This window comes from Cynoglossus semilaevis, chromosome 14 (assembly GCF_000523025.1).
Source record: "Cynoglossus semilaevis isolate Cse_v1.0 chromosome 14, Cse_v1.0, whole genome shotgun sequence".
Taxonomy (NCBI): domain Eukaryota; kingdom Metazoa; phylum Chordata; class Actinopteri; order Pleuronectiformes; family Cynoglossidae; genus Cynoglossus; species Cynoglossus semilaevis.
The window spans coordinates 7050194-7071687 of NC_024320.1; the positions used below are offsets into that span (position 1 = coordinate 7050194).

At 38.1% G+C, this 21494-nt stretch overlaps 1 protein-coding gene and 1 long non-coding RNA gene across 3 annotated transcripts in view; one reads left to right on the forward strand and one right to left on the reverse strand.

The window, feature by feature from the left end:
• ulk1b (unc-51 like autophagy activating kinase 1) overlaps positions 1-20029 on the reverse strand; it is a 27319-nt gene extending 7290 nt beyond the window's left edge. Inside the window, exons 1-19 of one of the 2 annotated variants that reach the window (XM_025062717.1) lie at positions 19276-20029; positions 17513-17605; positions 17059-17100; positions 13235-13267; positions 12148-12184; positions 10421-10594; positions 9455-9528; positions 8231-8332; positions 7073-7131; positions 6644-6726; positions 5101-5151; positions 4249-4340; positions 3931-4096; positions 3692-3743; positions 2930-3016; positions 2112-2255; positions 1865-2028; positions 338-600; positions 61-248 (exon numbers count right to left, since the gene is read on the reverse strand). In XM_025062717.1, the coding sequence (XP_024918485.1) occupies positions 61-248; positions 338-600; positions 1865-2028; positions 2112-2255; positions 2930-3016; positions 3692-3743; positions 3931-4096; positions 4249-4340; positions 5101-5151; positions 6644-6726; positions 7073-7131; positions 8231-8332; positions 9455-9528; positions 10421-10594; positions 12148-12184; positions 13235-13267; positions 17059-17100; positions 17513-17605; positions 19276-19365 (1994 nt within the window). In that variant the 5' untranslated portion in view covers positions 19366-20029. Of the gene's footprint in view, positions 1-60; positions 249-337; positions 601-1864; positions 2029-2111; positions 2256-2929; positions 3017-3691; positions 3747-3930; positions 4097-4248; positions 4341-5100; positions 5152-6643; positions 6727-7072; positions 7132-8230; positions 8333-9454; positions 9529-10420; positions 10595-12147; positions 12185-13234; positions 13268-17058; positions 17101-17512; positions 17606-19275 lie in introns of both variants that reach the window. The other variant, XM_008324813.3, reaches the window with a different exon arrangement.
• Positions 13697-16799, forward strand: LOC112488097 (uncharacterized). The gene is made up of 2 exons (XR_003051835.1): positions 13697-14588; positions 16630-16799. It is a non-coding gene; the product is annotated as an uncharacterized LOC112488097 (long non-coding RNA).
• Positions 20030-21494: the final 1465 nt, after the last annotated feature.

The following is a 21494-nucleotide window of genomic DNA, read 5'->3' on the forward strand; positions in this document are numbered from 1 at the left end:
TACGGCACCAGCTTAGTCAACACGACACACAACAAAACCAGACAGAAACTCTAATCCAACCTTCCAAAGCTGTTGGTGTCATCGCTCAGTCTATGGGTGACCTGCCTTGATGCCTGCGACCCTGGTTCTCGTGGTTCTGCTGGTGCGGTTCTGCTGTGAGGAGAACCCATGACCAAACCCTGCTGATTGAGGAAGGTCATGAGGTTTGGAGAGCTGGGGGGCTTGGGGAATTCAAATGGAGGAATGGTCTGAGGAGAGAGTTTGGAAACACAGAGGGTTAGGTTGACTCTTTTAACTTTCTTTCTGCGCTGGGTTTTTCTCTAGAGATTTGACCAACCCTGGAAGGGGAGCCGAGGATTGTGGGAAGGGGGCTGCGCTGTATCAGCTCACTTAGCCTTGGGGAGGAGTGTAAGGGTCGGAGAGTCATCAGACCTGGTGAGGGGATACCCATGGGATCTGAGTGCTGCTTCTTCACTTTCTGTCTCGCGCCGCCGCTGACAAACTCTAACAGGCAGGGGGCACTGTGGAGCCGCGTACCCAGTCCTGCTGCGGTCTGTGGGTGTTGATGAGGAATGGGACGAGGCTCAGTGAGCTGAGGAGCTGCAAGGAGAAGAAAGCGGAAAAAAATGTTCTTTTTTATTGGGCTTGTGAAAAAAGGTTGAACAGGTGAACTATACAGAGAGATATTGATTGGACAGGACATTAAAATGTCACATCTGGGGGAGACGGCAGAGATGGACTTGTTCTGGCCTCACTGTCCTCCACTATGACATTAGAGCGATGAGAGGAGAGCAACTGGTAGTGAGCAACAACGTCTCTCTGAATGATGGTTTGGAGCATTCTTCCAACTAAACATTTTCAAAACTACAGGTCGAAACTAAAGTTTGTTCTTCATCTGACCAACAGCACAGAGACAACTACTGTATGATTTTAATTATTTAGAACAAATAAAAGCAACACAGCCTTGTTATGGGAAGCAAGAAGCCCAGAGAGAACTTTATATTTTTTCTTCATAAATAAATTAGTGGGTAAGAAATATGCCATTAGTCCAAGTTTTAAACTGGAAATCATGTTCAGGGGCTGAAAACACAAACATATCTGAGGAATACTCTGAATGTAGGGAGTAGGAAGTTTGTCTTTTACCCACAATGCATGGGTTCAATTTATGCTTAATCTCAATTCACCCTCCTCTAGGAACTAAGACTGTGTAAATTAGGTGAGACTGAAGAATTGGTCAGAGGAATAATGAGGCAGATTCTTGGCTTTAAATCTTTATATATATAAAGTGGAAGAACATATTATCAGCAGAGTAAAAACCTTTACCCTGTCTCTAAGTTTTAGCACTTTAAACCACTGGGGGGAAAAGGTAAAAACTTTCTTCTTAAATGAACCTTTAACATCCCCTATAGGTAATAAATGCAGTATTGTTCTTAAGGCTAGAGAAAACACTGACAACTTTAACCCTGAATTGTTTAATAGAAGCATTTTGGAGTGATAAATATTGTGTATCATTTGTTGTTGAGGTAAAGTAAATTTGTTTATAATTCATAAAAGTGAAAAATCCAAATGTTCAACAGAATTCAAAGTAATTCTAACTCCTTACATATCTTTTAGCAGTTTGGAAATAATATTAATGAATGAGAGTTGGGTAACTGATTAAAGAGAATAAGATACCTGGATGTAGAAAAGTAGGACATGAAGGAGGCAGACAATCCAGATTAGAAAATGGCTGTCCATCATTTATAACCTCAATCAAGTCGTTATAATCAGAGCTGGATTCAGGACCTGCTTTATGACTTAGTGATGCAGTGTCACACCTTTTCACATCACTGTATAACCAGCTGGACACAGGTCTTCATGCTACCTTGAGGTGTGAGCTGAAACGTTCTGCCACATCCCAGTGAGAGTCGGCGAGTGCAGGTGGTGGTGGGTGTGGTGACCGGTGCCTGTCCATACGGTGGGGAAGGTCCGGTCCGAGCAAAGGCCAACGAGCTTCCGCTGCTGCACCGACGCACAGACGATGACGTCCTGAGAAGGCAGAGGTCACGAGTCATGACAATGTGGATCTACGTCTGTGTCTTAAAGAGTCCCAGTTGTCATGTGATACAGACCGTGGTGAGCCATCCTGTTTGATGGAATGGAGATTCTGCTCCATGCGCTGGTAGTTCTGGACCTGAGTGGGCACTGGAATCGGTAATGAGTGAACTTGGCTTCCGCAGTTACCAGCATAGTTACTTCCCGAGAACTCAGTGAGTCTGGCAGAGTGAGAAGGATAAAATGAAGAAAGTGGAACTGTTAGACAACAGAGAGTCAATCATTTTTACACTTTCTGTATGAAAAGGAAGACGAAAACTTAAGAGCTGCATGAAACACACGGACTTTGATCATGTTTGAGAATAAGACCAGTCAATAAAACAGACTGCTACGTCTGTATTCTCTGTAGACTGTGGCAGTTTGAAGCCCAGTTTTCTAATGTTTTACCCTGAAAAAGGTGAAAAAAATACCCTACACTATATATATTTACTTTCTGATGATGTAATTCAAACCGACTAATCACCAATCTATGCACTAAGCAGACTTTAGCATAAAAGCTAAAAACAGCTATCAGGAGCTAACACAGCATACAAGTAAAACAGTCCACTTCTTTAAACGATACAAATATAAAAAGTAATTTAAAAGTTCACCATGGCTGTCCTGATTTTGAAGCGGCTGTAGTCACTACATCAGCAGTTAGCGAGTAGGCTAAACCCAAGAAAGTGTGGTTGTTTCTGTTCAACATGGATTTGAAATAAGTTCATCAGAGTAAAGTAAATGTATTTTTTATTTTGGTAAAGTTTTATGATGTTTGATTTGATTAGTTTGTTAATTCACTGGACTATTAAGTTAATTTTAGTATCAAAAATGCAGCGACACTGGGAATTTAAATCACCTGATTGGACTTGGAGAGCCACTGAAGGACGGTGAGAGTGGTGGTGTTTTGGCTTGACTACACAGACCAGCAGAAGCCAGGAGTGACCTGGAGAAACAAGAGACATTTTGCTCATTAACAGATATTTGTGATCAACATCTGTGATGTTGGTTAGGGCTGCCATAGTTAACACCATAACAAGTATTAACTCAGGAACCTCTTAAGAGGATATGAGAGCCCATGTAAATGCCTGTAGGCACTTTTGACACATACTCTCCATTAGCTCTCAGTTACTGCCACTGAGAGAAAATCAAAAACTCAATCTCAAAAATTAAGTGCACACACACACACACACTCAAACATGCTACAATGTATTTGTAAGTATGCCATGTCTGTAAAATAAAAATGTATAATTTATTACAAGTTCACTTTATAACAATTTAATGTTTGAATCTGATTATTCACACATTAGCTGTCGATTAATCACTATTAGTCATGATTAATTGAGATAACCATTCCATATGATAATTTTTTTTTCTGTATATTGCTGAAACAGAAAGTGCAATATCAACAGGTTTGTTTTTTTCACCTGATTTTTGTGACTTATCCAAATGATTCAATTATTACTATATATATAGAAAAATATAGAAAAAATAAATATGTCTTCATAAAGTTGGTGAATTTCAGTAATCACTCAATTAAATTAAAGTTTAATTACACTAATATGTTTCACTCAGGTGACAGCTTGAGTAAAACTTTTACTGAACTACATTATACTCTTACCCGCTGTTCATCAGGCTGTCCTGCAGCACTTTACTCTCACTTGTCAGCTCACCTGCTGGGGAAGAGCAAAATATTGATTTACAATTGTGAACACAGTACTCTAAATAGAAAACACAGGGTAGTTGTCTAGACAGAAAAGCCGGTCAATAAAAATATTTAGTGTCAAAAAAAAAAAAATCTGCAAAAACCCGATCAGTTTCCATGCTATGGAGGTTGGAGAAAACAAACACGGTTCTTACTGTTAAAGTGAGCGGGCACCATGACAAAGTCATCGGTATCACAGGAAGATGAGTTCTTGCTGCTGCCACCTCCTCCTGAGAAATCCTTGAGGAACAACCCAGTTGCCTCCTGGGTAGGGGAAGCCACAGCTTTGGCACGCAAATGCTGAACCTCAGCCAGGGACTGCTGCAGGGAGGCAAACACAGTGGGCTGTAAATAAACAGTTGTGATGCAGAAATACATGTGTAAACACTGAAGCTGGGGGGAAAAACACCAGGCAGATGAGGTTCTCACTTAGACCCAGAGAAATGAAGAAGAAGAAGAAGAGGGGAACGAACCGGTGGTGAGGCCAAGTGAGATGTGGAGGAGCTGCTGCAGGAACTAGCCGAGGCAGAGCTGGGGAAGCAGGTCATGGTCACAGTTGGAGTCACTGGAACAACAACAACAGTATGTGAGCAGAACGTCTGCCTGTTTGTTACAAAAGTGTTAGAGCATTAGGAGTAATAAGGACAACTTTTAGGTATTTCTATAGTAACTTTAAGCAATCTGTGGTAACATTTTGCAGTTTTTGTAGATATCCTCTGGCAAAAGAAACCAACAACTTGAGACTAAAGCTGTAACAATACACTATTATCACCATACGATATGATTTTTTTATTCACAATACGATTTTATCACGATTCTTTTAAAACAAAATGAATTCCAGACAAATTATGACCAAATACAATGATGCTTTGTAAGAACTATGCTAAATACCATTACGAACTGAAATGGTACTGCACTAGAGTGTGTAGTGTCTTGGTATCTATCTTTTTTGGGAAAAAGCAGCTTACGCCGTAAAAAATGCACACCTCATTTTTATCAACAAATGCAAATCATCACGCATTTGTATCAGTTTTTAAGCGATTCACAATGCATTGTTACATCCCAAATTAACACTATTTTTGTTTAACGTTTTGTCTTGATTTTTGTTGCCACTAGATTTTCCCTTTATCTTGTCTTAGTCCATTCTCTTAAATATCGTTTGACTTCATTGCTATTTGCTCTAAATGTTTTCTTAATTTTAGCTATATCATTATTATATTTTAAATCTTCTGCTAAAAATATATCATATACCAAATGGATGACACGGTCAGACTACCGACAAAAAATTAAACTTAATAAAAAATGTAGTATTTGTTTTCACTCACGCTTCTTCATGGATGAACTGGCCTCCAGGAAAGGATCACGGAAGAAGTCGTCTGAAGACAAAACACCACGGTGTACTTAGTGAGGTTTTGGACACAAGTAGCATCAACGATATTCAGATTAATGAGCAAAACACAAATACGAATAGAGTGATGTCTCTGTTAGATGACACACAGTTGTTGTTTACTTTTTTGATTAATTTATTACAGTATTTAGAGGTGTGGCATGCATTTCGCACCAGGGCCTTCAGTGGCATCCTGTCTGTACAAATCCACATCCTAATAACCCTTATTATGCCTATAAAAACAATCAATATTATGTAGAAATGTAGTATAACGAATCATTATCCATCATTCACTCTATAACTCCACCACATAAACACTCTCCCCCCTCTGTCCCCCAATTCCCCCCCCCCGCAACCCCACTGCTGTCCATCTTCCCCCCACCGTCCTCTCTGCAGACTCTCACACTTCCATAACAATGCTAATTTTGATTTTACATGAATACCACTGTTAATTTGACTCTACCTGAATACCACTGTTAATTTTACTTGAATACCACTGTTGTTTACTTGAATACCACTGTTGATATTGACCTTACTTGAATACCACTGTTACCTCTACTTAATAGCTGAACACCATGTTAATGTAATGTCATACCAGAATCTCACTGTTTATTGAACATCTAATGTCATACTAAAATCTCACTGTTTATTGAACATCTCTGCCTAAACTTGAATGTCATAGCTACCTCTACGTGATAACCTAACTCTATAGCGGTTACATTTCTATCCGTCAAGTACTGATACTTAAATTGCACCTTATCCCACTCAATCACTTTACTCTAGTACTGAGGCACTACTCATAAGTATATACTGTGTATATAGCCTCATTTACAAACCGGAACTATGTTCACTATTGTTCCCTTAACTTATTCTACGGCTCTTCCTTTTATTATCTTTTACTCTAGTTTGCTATTATCTTTTACTCTAGTTTGCTCTCTTTTGCTTGCTTTTTTTTCTTTGTTTTGATTGGTTTATTTTAACTTCCTTACCTGTGTATTCAATTGGATACCTCTTTTTTTGCACTATCATGCTGCTCAGCTGTACGTTGAATTGCCCCTCGGGGACAAATAAAGTATTTCTGAATCTGAATCTGAAGCTACCAACCACCGTAACCGGGATTCGATCCTGCCCAGGAGGTGAACCCTGGGGTTCCACACCAATGACAGAGACATTGCCTCTGGGCCACCCCCATGGTAACTCATGTAGCCATAATACTGCAATGAAAATGTAACTTTTATGCATGCAAGTCACTAGATGCAGTGTGCTAGATTTAAGAAGTCATTTTTTGACCATCCAATCAAATCACTCAAATCTCCAATGTAACTGTACGGCTGTGAGAAGGCCCTGATTCTGAAGGGGTATTGAACATTAGCTGTGATGCTTAGACCCCCATCTAGAAAAGTGTTCTACCCCAAAAAAGATGCTCTCGCCTTAATGCCACATATTTGATAGCTTAATATCTGAATGTAATGTTAACTAACCAAAGTCCATGCGATCTTTGGGGTTCCTCTGCAGCAGACCCAGGAGCAGGTGCCTAAGGTGACTGGAAGTCTCTCTGGGGATGCTGCAACCAAACATGATAGTAACATGTTAGTAAGTTTCATGCTAGGCAGAAAAAAACACAATTATCTGAAAATCACGATACATAATGAGAGATAAACCTGTTGCATTCTATAAGGTGACATTTTAATGTCTTTTAAATCTCAACTAATTTAGTCTAAGAACATTGCAGAGAACAGGAGTCAGTCCCTTGTCAAGCAGCTGCTGACGCCGGGCTGTGAAAGTGTGTGTTGTTTGGTGATTTGTTGGAGGTTTGTTTTTTCCTACTGTTGTAAATTAACAGCTGTGCAGCTGCTGAAAAAGCCCAGCTGTTGTGTTTGTGATGGAGGTGAGATTCTCTTAGTCCTTACTTGGGGATGAGGTTCTTGTTTTTTTCATAGAACAGCCGGAGATCCTGAGGACTGCTGGCCTGGAGGGCACAAAAAAAAGAGACAAAAAGGTTGAAAATGTGTTTGAGGAAAAACTACTACACACTCCATGGTCACACAAAAAGCTTTACTTCCCAGTATTTGCTTTGTGTACAATTATTTTTAGGATAATTTGCTGCAATTGAGTTTTTCATTTTTTGACTAAGATGCTATGCTATTAGCTATTCGCCTGTTAGCAAATTAATTTTCTTTAAATTTGTGCAGTGCATTTGTTTTATTTTTCATTGTATTTGTACATATATTATATGATTAATGTTCACTATTTGTGAAGTCACTTATACTGATACTATATATAGTTATTTATATAAATATATTTTTTCATATAGTGTAAAGTGCTTTTAGTAAACTGTGAAGAAAAGAACAAAAAGATAGAATATAGATATTAAAAATGTTTTAAATTTGACATGAACATTAAATATGGTAAATATTGGCCAATCAACATGGAATTAAACATAAATTAGCCAAACTGTACCTAAGGTCAGCTTGTAAACAAAGGCTACAGTATAAGTAATAAATATGGTGCCAAAATGATGATTCATTGAATCATCTTGAATCATTAATGAAAATTCCTAATTGGAATTATTTTGCATTGACGGTATGTTTGATTAATTTAGCTGCAGCTTTAAGAATAGAAGCATAACATCTAGTTCAAATATTTGGATGAATTTCACCTAGAAATGAGCCAAATAAAAAAATATCTTATAAGAGCAAAAAAAAATCTTGTCATCTCAATTGCAAATTGAGATGACAGGAACTTAAACTAGAACCCCAACCCAAAACACATCGTCAGTGAAGCAGAAATAAGGAGACTCTGTGGAAATGTTGCAGAACTGGTTCTGATGAGGTTGCAGCTTCATTTACATCTCAGAGATTTATCTCATCTCTGACGTTCAGACGACAGAGTCCTTCATTTCCTGGCTCCTGCTTGACTCTCACGTGATCAGCACAGAGGAGACACACTGTGTTTTTTCCAGCATGTTTCATTATCACAGTGTGTGAGTCTTGTAAATGCCACAGTAGGACGAGAGACTCCAGGAAAATAACATATATACACATATAAAATATAGTGTGGGTGTTTACCTGAAAAGGTGCTTTTCCTGTCAGACACTGAAAAACTATAGTTCCTATACTCCACAGATCAGCCTTGGCATCGTAGTTTTGGGACATGATGACCTCAGGAGCCTGATGGAGGAAAAACAATGAGAACCTACATAAGAACATATATTATTTACACACCCAACCGCACATTCTTTATGGAAATACATAGCAAAAAGACGAAAGACAGAATAAATACAACTGATAAAAAATGTATGCACACTAGGGGTATAAGAAAATAATGATACACTGAAATATCTAGATATTTTGTTTCGTATTGATGTACAGCACTATGTTTTTTTATTTTTTAACAATTAACATTAAAATACTCATGGTTGGTTTATTTTATTTTGCTTTTATTTCTTCTCTAGTCTTTATAAATGTAGATCCCTGTTCCAATTTTAGTAACCTGATCATCATCCCTTTAGTATCGCACTATATCGCTTTATATCATATTGATGCCGTTGTATTGTGACACGTATCCTATCGCCAGATTCTTGCCCATACACACCCCTAATTAACATGTTAAAGAAATACATTGAAAACAATAAACATACATGGACCGTTATGGATTGTAGACAATGATGTGAAGTGTGAAAGTGTCAGGGCAGTTTCTAATTGATTAAGGTAATAAAACACAGAGGATGGGGGCAGCTACACAGAAGGCTCTTTGCATTTGGTCCTTGACCCTAATGATGGATGAGTGAAGGTCAGCATGGGCAGAGGTAGGTCACTTGAGAGGACATGAGGGTGAGCAGGTGGGTTTGGAATTAAATTTCAAATTGAACTGGGAGCTAGTGTAGATGCAGGAAGATGGAGGTGAGGTGTTTTTAAAGCTTTTCATGAAGATGAACTGTAAAATAAACTGTTGTGAAAAACAAGTCTGGATAAAATGAAAGCCTGGATTAGAGTTTCTGAGGAGGAATAGAGACTGGAGATATGTTTTGATGGTGGATAAAATCTGATAGATGTGAAACACCTGCCATTCAAACATGAAGTGACTGTTGAAACGGTGGTTGATACGATGGTCTTAAGTGATGAGGATAGAGTGAAGTTGTCGATGGAAAGGTAAAATAGTTGAGCGGAAAGAGAGTGTGGTTTTGGATTACTGATAATTTCCGACTTCTCTGTGTTGGAACAGAATTTCTAACACAGCAGCAAGGAAACCAGTGAAAATGTGCTTCAAAGTGTCAACTGAACTGTGCTCACCATGTACATAGGAGACCCACAGAGTGTTGCTGCCATCATGTTGTTCTGAAGGTGCCTGGCAAAACCAAAGTCAGCTGCACACAGACAGAGAGAAAACAGGAGCAAAAATTTGTTAGAGTTACTGTTTGATGCTGGGAGAGAAATGTTTTGAATTCAAAAGAATTAATTCAAAAGTGTCAGAAGCCTAAAAGCACAACAGATAGCTGCAAAATAAACAAAGGAAACCCGGCAGTGATGCAAGACCCAGCTCCCATGGAGGGACCCATTTTCTCCAGAGGAAAAATAATTAATAGGCTTATGGATTAGCTTAGTACTCACTCAACAACAAACTGTGGGTTCTGCTTCTGTGCTTTAACTGGAGAGATTACTTGTTGGTACAACTTCAGTTTTTAGGTCAGACATGACGACACCACAGATATTCTTTTTTTTTTAATTACAATACATTTCCTTTAACGAGATTAGTTCCACAGTCTTAAAGGAGTTCATGTTTTCTCTGGAAAACTCATAATTAAGTCTTGTACAAATGAGCCAGCCAAGTAAGCTAGCTAATTCGTTCATTGTATCGTTCTTGCATAAATGAATTTAAATATAATTTTTGGAAAATATTAAAGACCTTATCAGTCAGATAAATCCTTGGAAATAATTAAGGGTCTGCACAACATTTATCCACATGCCTCAGGACAGTTAAGGAGAGCTAAAAATAGTTCAGTGCTTCCATAGTGTAGTGGTTAGCACGCCAGCCTTGTAAGCAGAGAGCTGAGGAACCACATAACCCTAATAGTGCCTCCTGTGGCCGGTTCTGTCAGTTGCAAAAACTCACACTGTAAATTTTCCCATTTTGGGACGATTAAGGGACTCAATTTATTATTATTAATTATTGTCTAGAAGCAGCTCCTGAGTCTGCTAAGTATGGTCAACAGTTTCCACTGCTTTACTCCATTGTGTCAATGTTAAGGTTAAACCTACCAATCTTGATGCAGGTGTTGTTGGAGTGCGACTTGCGTCCTGCTGGATAGGAAAGCAGGATGTTCTGGGGTTTCAGGTCTCTGTGGATGATGCCCTTGGCCTTCAGGACCCTCATGGCCCCTGCAATCTGCTGTAGAAAAACCCGAATGGTGTCCTCACTCAGTGTGCCTTTGGCTGCAGGTGAAAAACCAGGAAAAACAAATGACTACCTTCGGTTTACAGTGTGTGGAAGGGATTTGGGTTTATTTTAATCACCCCAGTGAGAAGCACATGCCACAAACCACTTGTGGAACTAATTTCTGCTCTCCACAAGAACAACAACGTCTATTAATAGAACAGGACCACTCTTCAGTGAATTCATGAAGGTCTCTGGTCATCAAGGTCATCATATTGTTGGGAATCTGAGGATCACTATTTAGAGTCTGCCAGACAGATTTAGCAGACACACACAAAGTTCAATGTCAGACGTGACAAGAAGTGTGTCGACCCATTCGGTGCAATTTATCAAATGTGGTCAGAATGGAGGAATATTAATGACTATTCCAATTTTTTAGCATAGACAGCATTGCATTATTATTACACAAAGAGACAGTGGTTGTGTCCCACATAATAGGACAAAGTCCAGAATATAAAGATAGAAGTCCTAAGTCTCGACTACTTCAAGGTTTCCACAGATAATAGTGAAGGTACTAATGTGTGCGTTATTCCCCTGAGACTCCAGGTGAAAACTTTACAGCTTTCACTTTTCTTATTACATCTTCAACTAAAGACAAATAATCATTAACCACAGGCAACAGAGAAAAAAAAAACTTAAACCACTTCATGAAAATACTGACACTCCAGGTCTAAGACTTGCCACAAAACCTTCTTTCCAAGAAGTAATGTGGAGCTAAATGACATAGACAGAACTTTGTCATGTAAACAGGGTGAGAGTCAACAGCAGCTATGTTTGGTCCCTGAAGGTGGGGCTTCTGAACTAAGATCCAGTGTTGTGTATCTAGTTATAAAATAAACAGAAGCCATTGCAAAAACCAGGTCCTGGTTTGCTCAATTTGAAAGCATGACAAAAACATGCAGAGTAAGACAAACATATTGATCTTTTAATATCAGTTAGAACTGAATATATTGAAAACTGGAACAAATATTTACAAAAAGAAGAATTGAAGAATTATCTACAGATATATAAGATAATCTGGCTAAGCTACAAAAGTAAAATTTGTCAGACTTTCATTCTACTACAGGCATGTCTGTCTATTTCAAGTATAATTTTAACAATCACATTAATAACAATAATAACAACAACAAAAATAATAATAATACATTTCCCACTTGTGGGATCAATAAAGTTCAATCTAATCAAATCTAATCTATGACATTAAAAGAACACCTAACACTCCTCTATCTGACACTGGAGAAGAGAAGGCATTGACCAATATGACCTCAGTGTTAAGAGTCCATTTTTTCACAACATAAAAGGTGCAGGTGCTTTTGTAAATAACCAAAAGCACCAGCTCTTCCCAGACCAAGGGTCAAGGTGCAAAGGACTTTCTGGAAATCCTTGTGTGACCAGAGAATAATGTCATGTCACTTATATTTCTATATATTATTTTTTTATCTCCTGTATCTGTTTAGACTAAAGATTTTCTATGTTGTCAAGAAAAAAAAGGCTACTCATTGATTTTTTTTTTCCCCTGTGTAGCTTTCAGCAGATGAATGGTTGCACTTACAGTGTAGGTAGTCGGCAAGGTCACCCCCATTGCAGTACTTGGATTTGACACAGAAATTATCAAGAAAGAGACAAAGAAAAAAAAAAGGAAATTATACAGCGTGCAAGCAGAGGCTTTGACACAACAGATTTTTCACAGCATCGTCTCACATGAATGTGCCAGGATAAGATGGATTGTGTTATGACAGACAGGTCACTGAAAAACTGTCCAATGATTCAGATCATTTCACAAGACTCAGAGATAACCACAAGGAATAGTGCAACTTAGAAAATCACACATCACACTGAAATGTTTTAGAAATCCTAGAGTGTGAGTAAATATTGATACACTGACCTATTGTGAAATTTTGTTTTGCAATACTGTATCGATATTCTACAGCACTGTATCAATTATTTTATATTAACAATTAACATACAAATTTTGTTAGTGATAGCAGACTAAAATTATAGTAATAACAAGGCTCAGAATAAGGCTTCCCATATAATGAAAATATGTACCTAGATACAAAGTGTGGTTGAGAATGAGAAATGTACATTTGTAAATAAGGAACTTATTCATTTCAAAACATTGTATTTCAACATTTTATTTATTATTTTATTTGCATTGATTTGATCTCCATGTAAATAGAAGCATTGTTTCTATTAAACATATCATTACAGCACCAACAGGGTGCATATGAAAATTTTTTATAATTTTGTCCCAAAGATGCACTTTTTTCAAACACTGTCTACATTTTCCTGCAGTTCTTTATGTTCAATTATTAATGAATAAACACTGGGTTGTGACATTTAATGCCTTTCAGTGTTTGTTTATCATGGAAAATTTGCCAAGAACTTGTGTCTGAGCAGGTTTTCACCAAGCACATTACAATAGAAGCCAGAATGGGATATAATGAATTCACAACATCTGAAAAATCTGATGAAAAACAGTTATATCTGTGTCCATCGATTCAGCTAAATGGAATCTTCTGGAAACTGAGTAACGGTCATATTTGCCTGAGGACACAGCTAATTATAGAGCAGCACCCTGACAGACGCTGCCTGCAAAGAGAGACAATACAGCGCTTAGCAAACAAAGGCAAGCTTACCTCCATGACCAGGTACACTGAGCTGGCAGTTTCCTAACGGGAGAGAAGATAAGGAGAGGCATAAACAAACACAAGTCAGTGACAAACTGAGGGAACAGCAGGTGGTTGTATTTACTGACCGTGTCCGAGGAAATTATTGCAGTAATTTGGTCGAGAGAAAAACACAAACCAGAGAAAACAAAACCAATCTGATTTTCTTTTCTTTTTTTTGTATTTTAAAATCTTTGAAACAAGAATAATACCAAAGACCATCATTGCAACTAAAAAAAACCCCAGCACCACCATATAATCAATAATTTAAAGATAAGTTAATCAAACATTCAGAAAAACACTAACAAAAAGCTAAACCTTTGCAAACAAACCACAAAAACAAGGTAACACAATATTATAAGAGTAAACCAATAACAAACTCCCCAAATTAATAAAAGATTGCCATATTATTGCAGTGTAAAATGTGTCAAAAGTAGCTACAAAAAACGCCAAGAACTTCATATTTAATATAATATATGAAATCTAGCATTTAGTGTAAAAAACAAAATATTTTTGCAAATATAGTTAAAAATACCAACATTTAAACATTAGCCAAATTATCACTAAAAGATGCCCAAGAATATCTCGTCAAAATTAGAACAATTTGACAAATATTTTGACAAATAGCTAGACAATAATTAATGAAAGAAACAGTAATCTGGGATAACTAAAAATTAATGCTAAATTGATGTTAGCCCCAAAAAGCTATGTCAGCATTACAACAGCAAATATCACGAAAATAGAGTGAAAAACAGCCAGAAAATAGCCAAACCAGGAGAAGATAAAGGTTTGTCTACACAATTCCTTTGTTCCAACAGATTTATAGGATACACACTTAACTGATATTAATCTAAGAGAAACTTAAACAGATTAAATATTTAAATGTCAAATCACCCAGTGCTGTTCAAATATTGAAGTAGAACTTTTTTTGATAATTGCAAAAAGACTTTAAAACTATGTAAACAGTTCACAGATATGATGCTTTCTTAGACAACTTGACCGAGAGAGATGCTGGGGTAAATGAGTCTAGTGTGTCCCCACTGGCCTCGCTCTTATCACAGGGCAGCAGATGAGTGCGACCTCATCTCAGTATCTCAGTGGAGCCACCAGCCTGAGGCAGCAGTGTTGTCTTTGGTTCAGCTGACTCAGCAGCTCCCTTGTCTAAGGCTGGATGGCTTTGTTTTGACTGAGGATTGATGGTGACCAGGCAGCCAGTCAGTCATCCAGTCAGAAAGCCAATCATCTGGTTTCCACAGGACAGCCCGGTTGTTGTGACTGAAGAGCTCAGCTCCAGAGAAGAGGGCGTGTCATTGAGTGTACAAAGGTAAACAATCCTCTGGCACCACAGCCACAGCCAGGAAATCATTTTCTGAAAAAATGTCCAACTCCATATTTGTTTTAGACTTTTATCAACCAACTGTGGAGCTAAGTTTCTCTACTGAACACAACTCCAATATTGTCTGTTGTACACCTGACAGACACAAGTGCTGTGGTATGTATAATTAGAAGCTAGCTTAAAACCAGCTGAAAGCCTGCTAGACAACAAACCTTGGGTAACCAAGAAAAACCAAGGTTGGTGGTAACAAAGCTTTAACATAGACAAAAACAGCATAAGATAACACTAGGATAATCCGGACTAGCAAAAACAACATACAGAAATAACGGGTTAGCCAAAGATGATATTGTCCACATTAGACATTTCCCTGGAAATTACCAAAATGCCTCCTAAAACGTTAACAATAACACTGCAACAAATATCTAGTAATTTTGTGTAAAAAGTGTGAACAGTAAAAAAAAAAAAAAAAAAAAAGGAACTAAGATTGTTGTGCTGAGTTTGGTTTTTAGTTTCTCTTTGGACTTGTTGGACAGCATGGCTGTTGGATCATCTACTCCAACACCCTCTACATGCTCTCTCACTGTGTCACATAAAGCTTGTAATCTTAGAGTCCAGCTCCAACCATCACTGACAACCAGAGGTGACGCTGTGGGTTAGTGTACAGATAAGAGAGTGGAGTGTTTGGGGAAAAGTGCTGTGTGTGAGTAAGGACGTGTAGAGTGACTGCAGAAAATTGAAGATAATGATGAACTTTTTTAATCTCTGCTCAGTTATGTCTTGGAACCTACATTATCTACTCTCTAGCAGGCACATAATTTCAGTTTGAACACAGGGCATAATTGTCAGGTCAGTAGCTTCTTTTCGGGGTAAGAGTCAAACAAAGACTATTTTTACACTGCAGGTAGAAGTGGGCTAAATCCAATGTATTTACCCAAACGTGGCCCATATCAGGGTGTACATCACAAATCAGAATTTTTCAAATTGACTTCCATGTGTGATACTAGATAGGATGCCTATCCTATATTATCAGCAGATACCATTAATTATCACAGAGCTTTGCATAAATAACAGTGATATCTTTAGTGTCTACCATGAATTAGCAATGCTGTCCCTCGGCCCTTGTGGAACACTAGCTCTGAACTGAAAAGTTTTTTGAGGCTCCAACTGGGTTGCAAGAATCGTTGCTCTAGTGTTTCACTCTACCTCAGCTTAACCACACAGGTATCTCAAATGTTAAGATAAAATTAAGTGACTATTACAACTTAATCTACAATAATTATAACACCCATAATCGTCTGGAAAGTTCTAAAAAAGGTTCCAGAGCTTGAACAACCCTGTGCACGGTTCATGTCAGAAAATGGTACTTGTCCAGCGACAGCACAGTGTGTTTGTCACAGTGAGATTCAGACTGGTTGATAGGTGACACAAACTGCTGCTGCTGCTGCATCTACTGTCTACACTTTGTTTTTACCTTTTCTGTATAATGAAAACATTTATTTATTAAACCCCATTTTTATATTGTTGTATTCAACTTTGGGGGACACGGATGAATACTCAGTTAGGGTTCCATTAGTAAAATAAACTACTAATATACATATATTTGTATGCATATTGGACATCCTGATAATCTTAGCAATATCTGATAGTAAATTGAAACCAGAAGATCTTTAAATTTTATTACATATTCTTTCTGGACATTTTTGTCTGGTGGTGCAGCGTGGGTTTTCTTTTCTTTGGTGAAATATATGTGGTGGTCCAAAAAGGTTTGAATGAGTCAGGGGCATAGCTTAACAGCAGCTTATCGTTTAGCTTAACTCTCTCCAATGAAAAACTTTTGACATGATAGTCTTGAAATGTTCCAAAATACACTTAATACACAAAATACACACCAACGTTCACTTCTCTCCCTCATGTTCACCACTTTGTATTGCATCCTCATAGTCAAGTCTTTTTTGTCCTCATCCCTCAGGTTATAAACTGACCCAATAAACCTGACATGAACTCTAATCACTTCACGTCTTTCAAACAGCTGCACTGAGAGGCCTGAGGCAAAGGTGCAGCACGTAGACCAGGACTCTACACTTAAAGCTTTAATCAAGGAGACTGTCTCAAACAGTCTACATGGCTGCTGAGTGGAGGTAAACACAGAGGGACCAAGACAGAGTTTAACAGGACACCAAGCATGACAACTTCCAAGCACAGGAAGAAACCACAGGCTAGGATGGATGGTTCAACAGTATCAAACAGAAACAATGACTCAATTCACAGTAAAAACAGTTTAATCTGGGAGTAAAGTGAAGCTCGAGTCATGTGTCACATCAAACAGGCCATCTGTTCCACTAAGAGAGTGGAGACAGCTGGGAGCAGTCAAAAAGGTGTGACAATTGAATAAGTACAGTAAACATAAGTCAGTTGTCACTGCATGTTGTCACTGCATGTGAGTGTGTTATTAACATACCTGAAAGTCCAGTAACGCAACAATGTTTTCATGTTTCAGCTCCTGAAGAAGAAAAAACATTTTTTTATATTCTAGTTATTCTCTCTCTAGTTAATTGTTACAGTTGTTTCAAAAGCTTGGAAAACAAAATGTTACACGACATACTTTTGTCATTTAAACGGTGCACTCAACAAAAATATGATGTCATCAGTCGATCAATACATTGGGGTGCTAGGTATAGTACTTGTGTGGAATATTCAAGCTTATTAATCTTCTTTTTTTTTTTTCAATGTGTTTTCATGAATTTAAAGAACCTGTAAGTCCCCAAGTATGAGAACAGTTTGAGTGAAATAAGCACCAGGGCAACTCCTTTGTGTCAGTGTCTAAAGAGAACCAACCACTCTGCTTTATATTATTCTCCATTATAATAACCCAAACAATAGGATATTTGTATTTCCAACAGATTCTGACTCACCTTGAGTATTTTGATCTCTTTCCCCAGCAGAGTCTGGGACTTAGCCAGATTCTTTTTGTTGATGCATTTGACTGCCACCTCCCAGTCATGTTTCTAGAAACACACATTAGAAGGAAGGTTAGTTGATTATGTGTCACAGATGCAAAAGACAAGATGTATTCAATTAACCCTGTATATGAAAAGACAATGAATATGAGGGTGAGTCAAAAGATTCTAAGATGAGATTTCAAAAGGAGTCTAATTTTAAAAGCTAGAAAACATGTTCATACAGGTCTCCCAGGCCTTAATAACAGCTTAGTAATTATATAATCTTCATTATATCTTTGGATATGTGTCATTATGATTTCAAAAAACTTTGACTTAGCTTTGTATATTTCTCACCGAGCACATGCTTTGTAGACATCACTGCAGAGTTTTTGAGAAAAAAAATTAAAATAAAATAATAAGAGCTCACTGATATTTGTACAATCCCACAACAACTATAGCAATCTAGACTGACTGTAACACTTAAATATACATATCTGTTGAAGTACATTGTCTCACTACTGCAATATCTACATTTACAATTTCATCTTTTTAGTAATTATTTCATAATTGCCCTCCAAGTTCATGTACAGTGACATATACTGATGTACACCTTCATTCATACACTGGACTGTGTATCAATTTCACAGCTTTTCCTCCAAATCTCAGCTGAACTTCCTTTTAAACACTACAATTCCTACAAAACTGGTATTCATACTAAAAACACAGAATTACAAATAATTTATCTTAACTGTGGAACAAGAAATTCTTTAAATTGAATTAAATAATTAAAAAAAATGTATTTAGTTCCCTGAGGATAAATCTCAAACCGTCTGAACCCTCACTCAGGTCTCATGTCCAGCTTGACTTTTAGTTTATCTTTATACCAGTGAGATAGCTCCACGCCCCTACCATGGAATTGATTGCTATATATGACTTTTTCTCTGCCTAGTTACTTGACAGAGATAAAACAAAATGAAAGTGCTCTATTGGTTTTGAAAGCAAGCATTATACCCCTAAATATATTGTGTGCTAGTTTCCAGAATTATTTAATGAACATCATAAAGAACATCATAAAGATCGTGTTCAGGCAAAAATTGATGACATCAGATGACACCACTTTCCAAATGAACCTCGTCTCTTGAAGACAAAGGTGATTGTTGAAAGCACTTTGGTAGACCTACTACAAGTTCTGTAATATATATTTATAAATGTAAGAACTGTTCACATTTGACTTATTTAAACAGTTTTCCATTCTTTCACAAATATCATGCATGGTATAATCGGCATGTGCGACCAAGTTAGAATGAAAAGTTGGATAATTAGACACTTATATGATATATTTTCAAATGTTTATTAGCCTTGCTTAGAAGTTTAGTATGTTACCCTAGATACCATTTTATCCCAGTCAACATAATTGACATTATAAGGCTGCTTTAAGTTTATATACAGTCTCTCAGAAATAGCCACTGTGGCCGAATTTAGAGAAATTGTTTAGTGTATTTTTTCGTGTCTTTTCTCCATTAGTGTCTGTTATTTTGAGGCACATCCTGTAGACGTGCAGTTGCAGTTAGGCCTTTTAAGGTCGTACTATGAAAACAAACGGACCGGCTGGTGAAAAAAAGACGAATTATGACTAACCAACACCTTACCATTTTGCGCCAGTCAGCAGAACAACAGTATCATGTATTTATAATGTTAAAACTGTAATTCCAATTATTAATGAAGATTGTGCCGACCTCTCGATGTCTGCCTTTGAAGACGACTGCAAATGCGCCATGTCCTATGAGGTCCTTCCGACTGAACTCAAATTTTCCAACCGTCTCCATGTTCGTGGCCAAAATTTCCGTAAAATTTCCCACTAGGGTCTGGAAAAATGCTGATGAAGACTAGAGAAAGCAAGAGGCCTGGGTTTAGCCTGGCTGTCAGCAGGTGTGAAGCAGCAGCGGCGGCGGCAGTAACAGGGAGCTTCACCCCGTCTTTCACTGGCCATGGGCTGCCTTCCACACAACAAGCTGTCCTCCTCTCCTCTCATGTTCAGCGGCTTGGATGTTTTAGGAGTTTTACCTCCTAACGAAGTACCCTGCTCCTCTTCATGTCTCTGACAGCCACGTCGAATCAACTAAACTTGAAAAAACGATTACAACAGAATCGTCGCAGTTAAGTCCTCGACCTGCCACCTTAAAAAAAAGCAGCTCGCAGCCTTTTTTGTTTATATACAGAAGCTCGCGGTTTCCCTTCCTTAGAAAAGGTAAAATATACGCTAAGGTGAATCCTTAACTGTTATGAAAACGTCAAAGCATCAGCGAACAGTTTAGAAAAGACTTTTAATCGTTTACAGTGTGCAGGAGAGTCGTCCAAAACTCCCAGCATCGATAGTCCAAACAAACAGACGCCGTCCAGCCTATTCAGGAATACGCATGCGCGAAACACTCGGCTCCAGCTGTAGGCTCTGACGTCAAACCTACAGTGAATGTGTGAGCGCTTATTGGTGGCTTTCTAAACGTAAACAGAGACTAAGGTTTGTTTCTATCATCTGTTGAAACTGTGTCGACGTTACCTTTGATCTCCATGCTATCCCCTTTGCTCAAATCAAAGTCAGGTGAACTGAGATCTAAGGCAAGTGAAGTCTTTCTCCCATTAGTTTTCAATGGGAGAGAAATCACAGAAAACTACAAATATCTTGGGATGTGTGAGGAAATTTAGAAAGCGGGTTGGAAGCATTGGTGTCCATTAGTCACAGGATATTTAAAATCCTGAATGGGCGACAGCAATGTTTACCAAATTGTGGGCCGTGACCCAAATGTGGGTCAGGTGGCTAAATATAGCACGCCAGAAACCTTATTTAAACTCTGTGGTGCCTGTACCTCCTCTAAACTAAACCTTAATATGTATTTATGTATTTTGGTCAGATGATAAACCAAACGAACCAGGCTGCCTGCCATTTTATTTAGCCTAAGTAAACCTATATGAGAGTCAAGTGGGGATTAATACCCAAGGGTGAGTCAAAAAGTTGTAAAACATAAGAGTTTATCTTAAATTTAGTTGCTTGTAATTCCATTCAATTTTGGAAAATTCCCCCAATTGCAGTTTAAAATCCTATTTGATCCGGTGCCAATGAAAATAAAATAAATAAGTAATAATATTTTCTTCAATTTGTCTGAGATGGATTTCTAAAGAGGTGTCGGTAAAGGAAATGAATGGGAAACAGGTCGGGGGGAAAACAATCCAGGAGTGATGCACTTAAGGTATAGTTTTCTGCCCTTGGCATTTTCATTGAATGACCAGGCAGGGGCAGCAGAGGACTGCGAAACAGAATGATTATATATATATATATAGATGTATACCTCTTAAAATACCAGTTGTACAAGATTTACATGACCACATGTGCACAGAAGTTGTCATGAAATTAGTCTTCATATCAGAATTTAAAATGTACAGTGTCTAAAGAGAACCCTGTGTCTTCATGACTGACAGTCCTGTGTCAGAGGAACTTCAGCTGCCTCAGCAGATCCAAACTTTGTGACAGTTATTTTTTTGTAATGCCTCTACAGTAAAGTCCAGCAGTGCTGTCAGTCAGAAGTTTTCCCCAAGTCAGAGCTAAGCTGCATACACAGTGCTGCCTGTGTACGGTCTGCATATGTTTACAGGAAATACTGATGCACTTCTCACGCACTGGAGTCGTTCAGAGCTTAAGAAAGTTCCACTGCACAGAACGGTCAGCATGTAGTTTGCTGTAAGCGGCCCAGCAGCCACTGCTGTGGGTGTCCACTCTGCAGGAGGTTTGCTTGGCTTCTGAATATTTCAGCGGCTCAGTAGCTGCTGTAGAATGATTGATGGACTACCTCTGCCCCACATTAGCTTTCTGCAGGAGAAAGAAGGTGGACGGACCCTCAGGTGATGAACTCTTGTTGTGGAACAAGACCCCAGTGAGGAGCTGTGCTCTACAAAACGCATA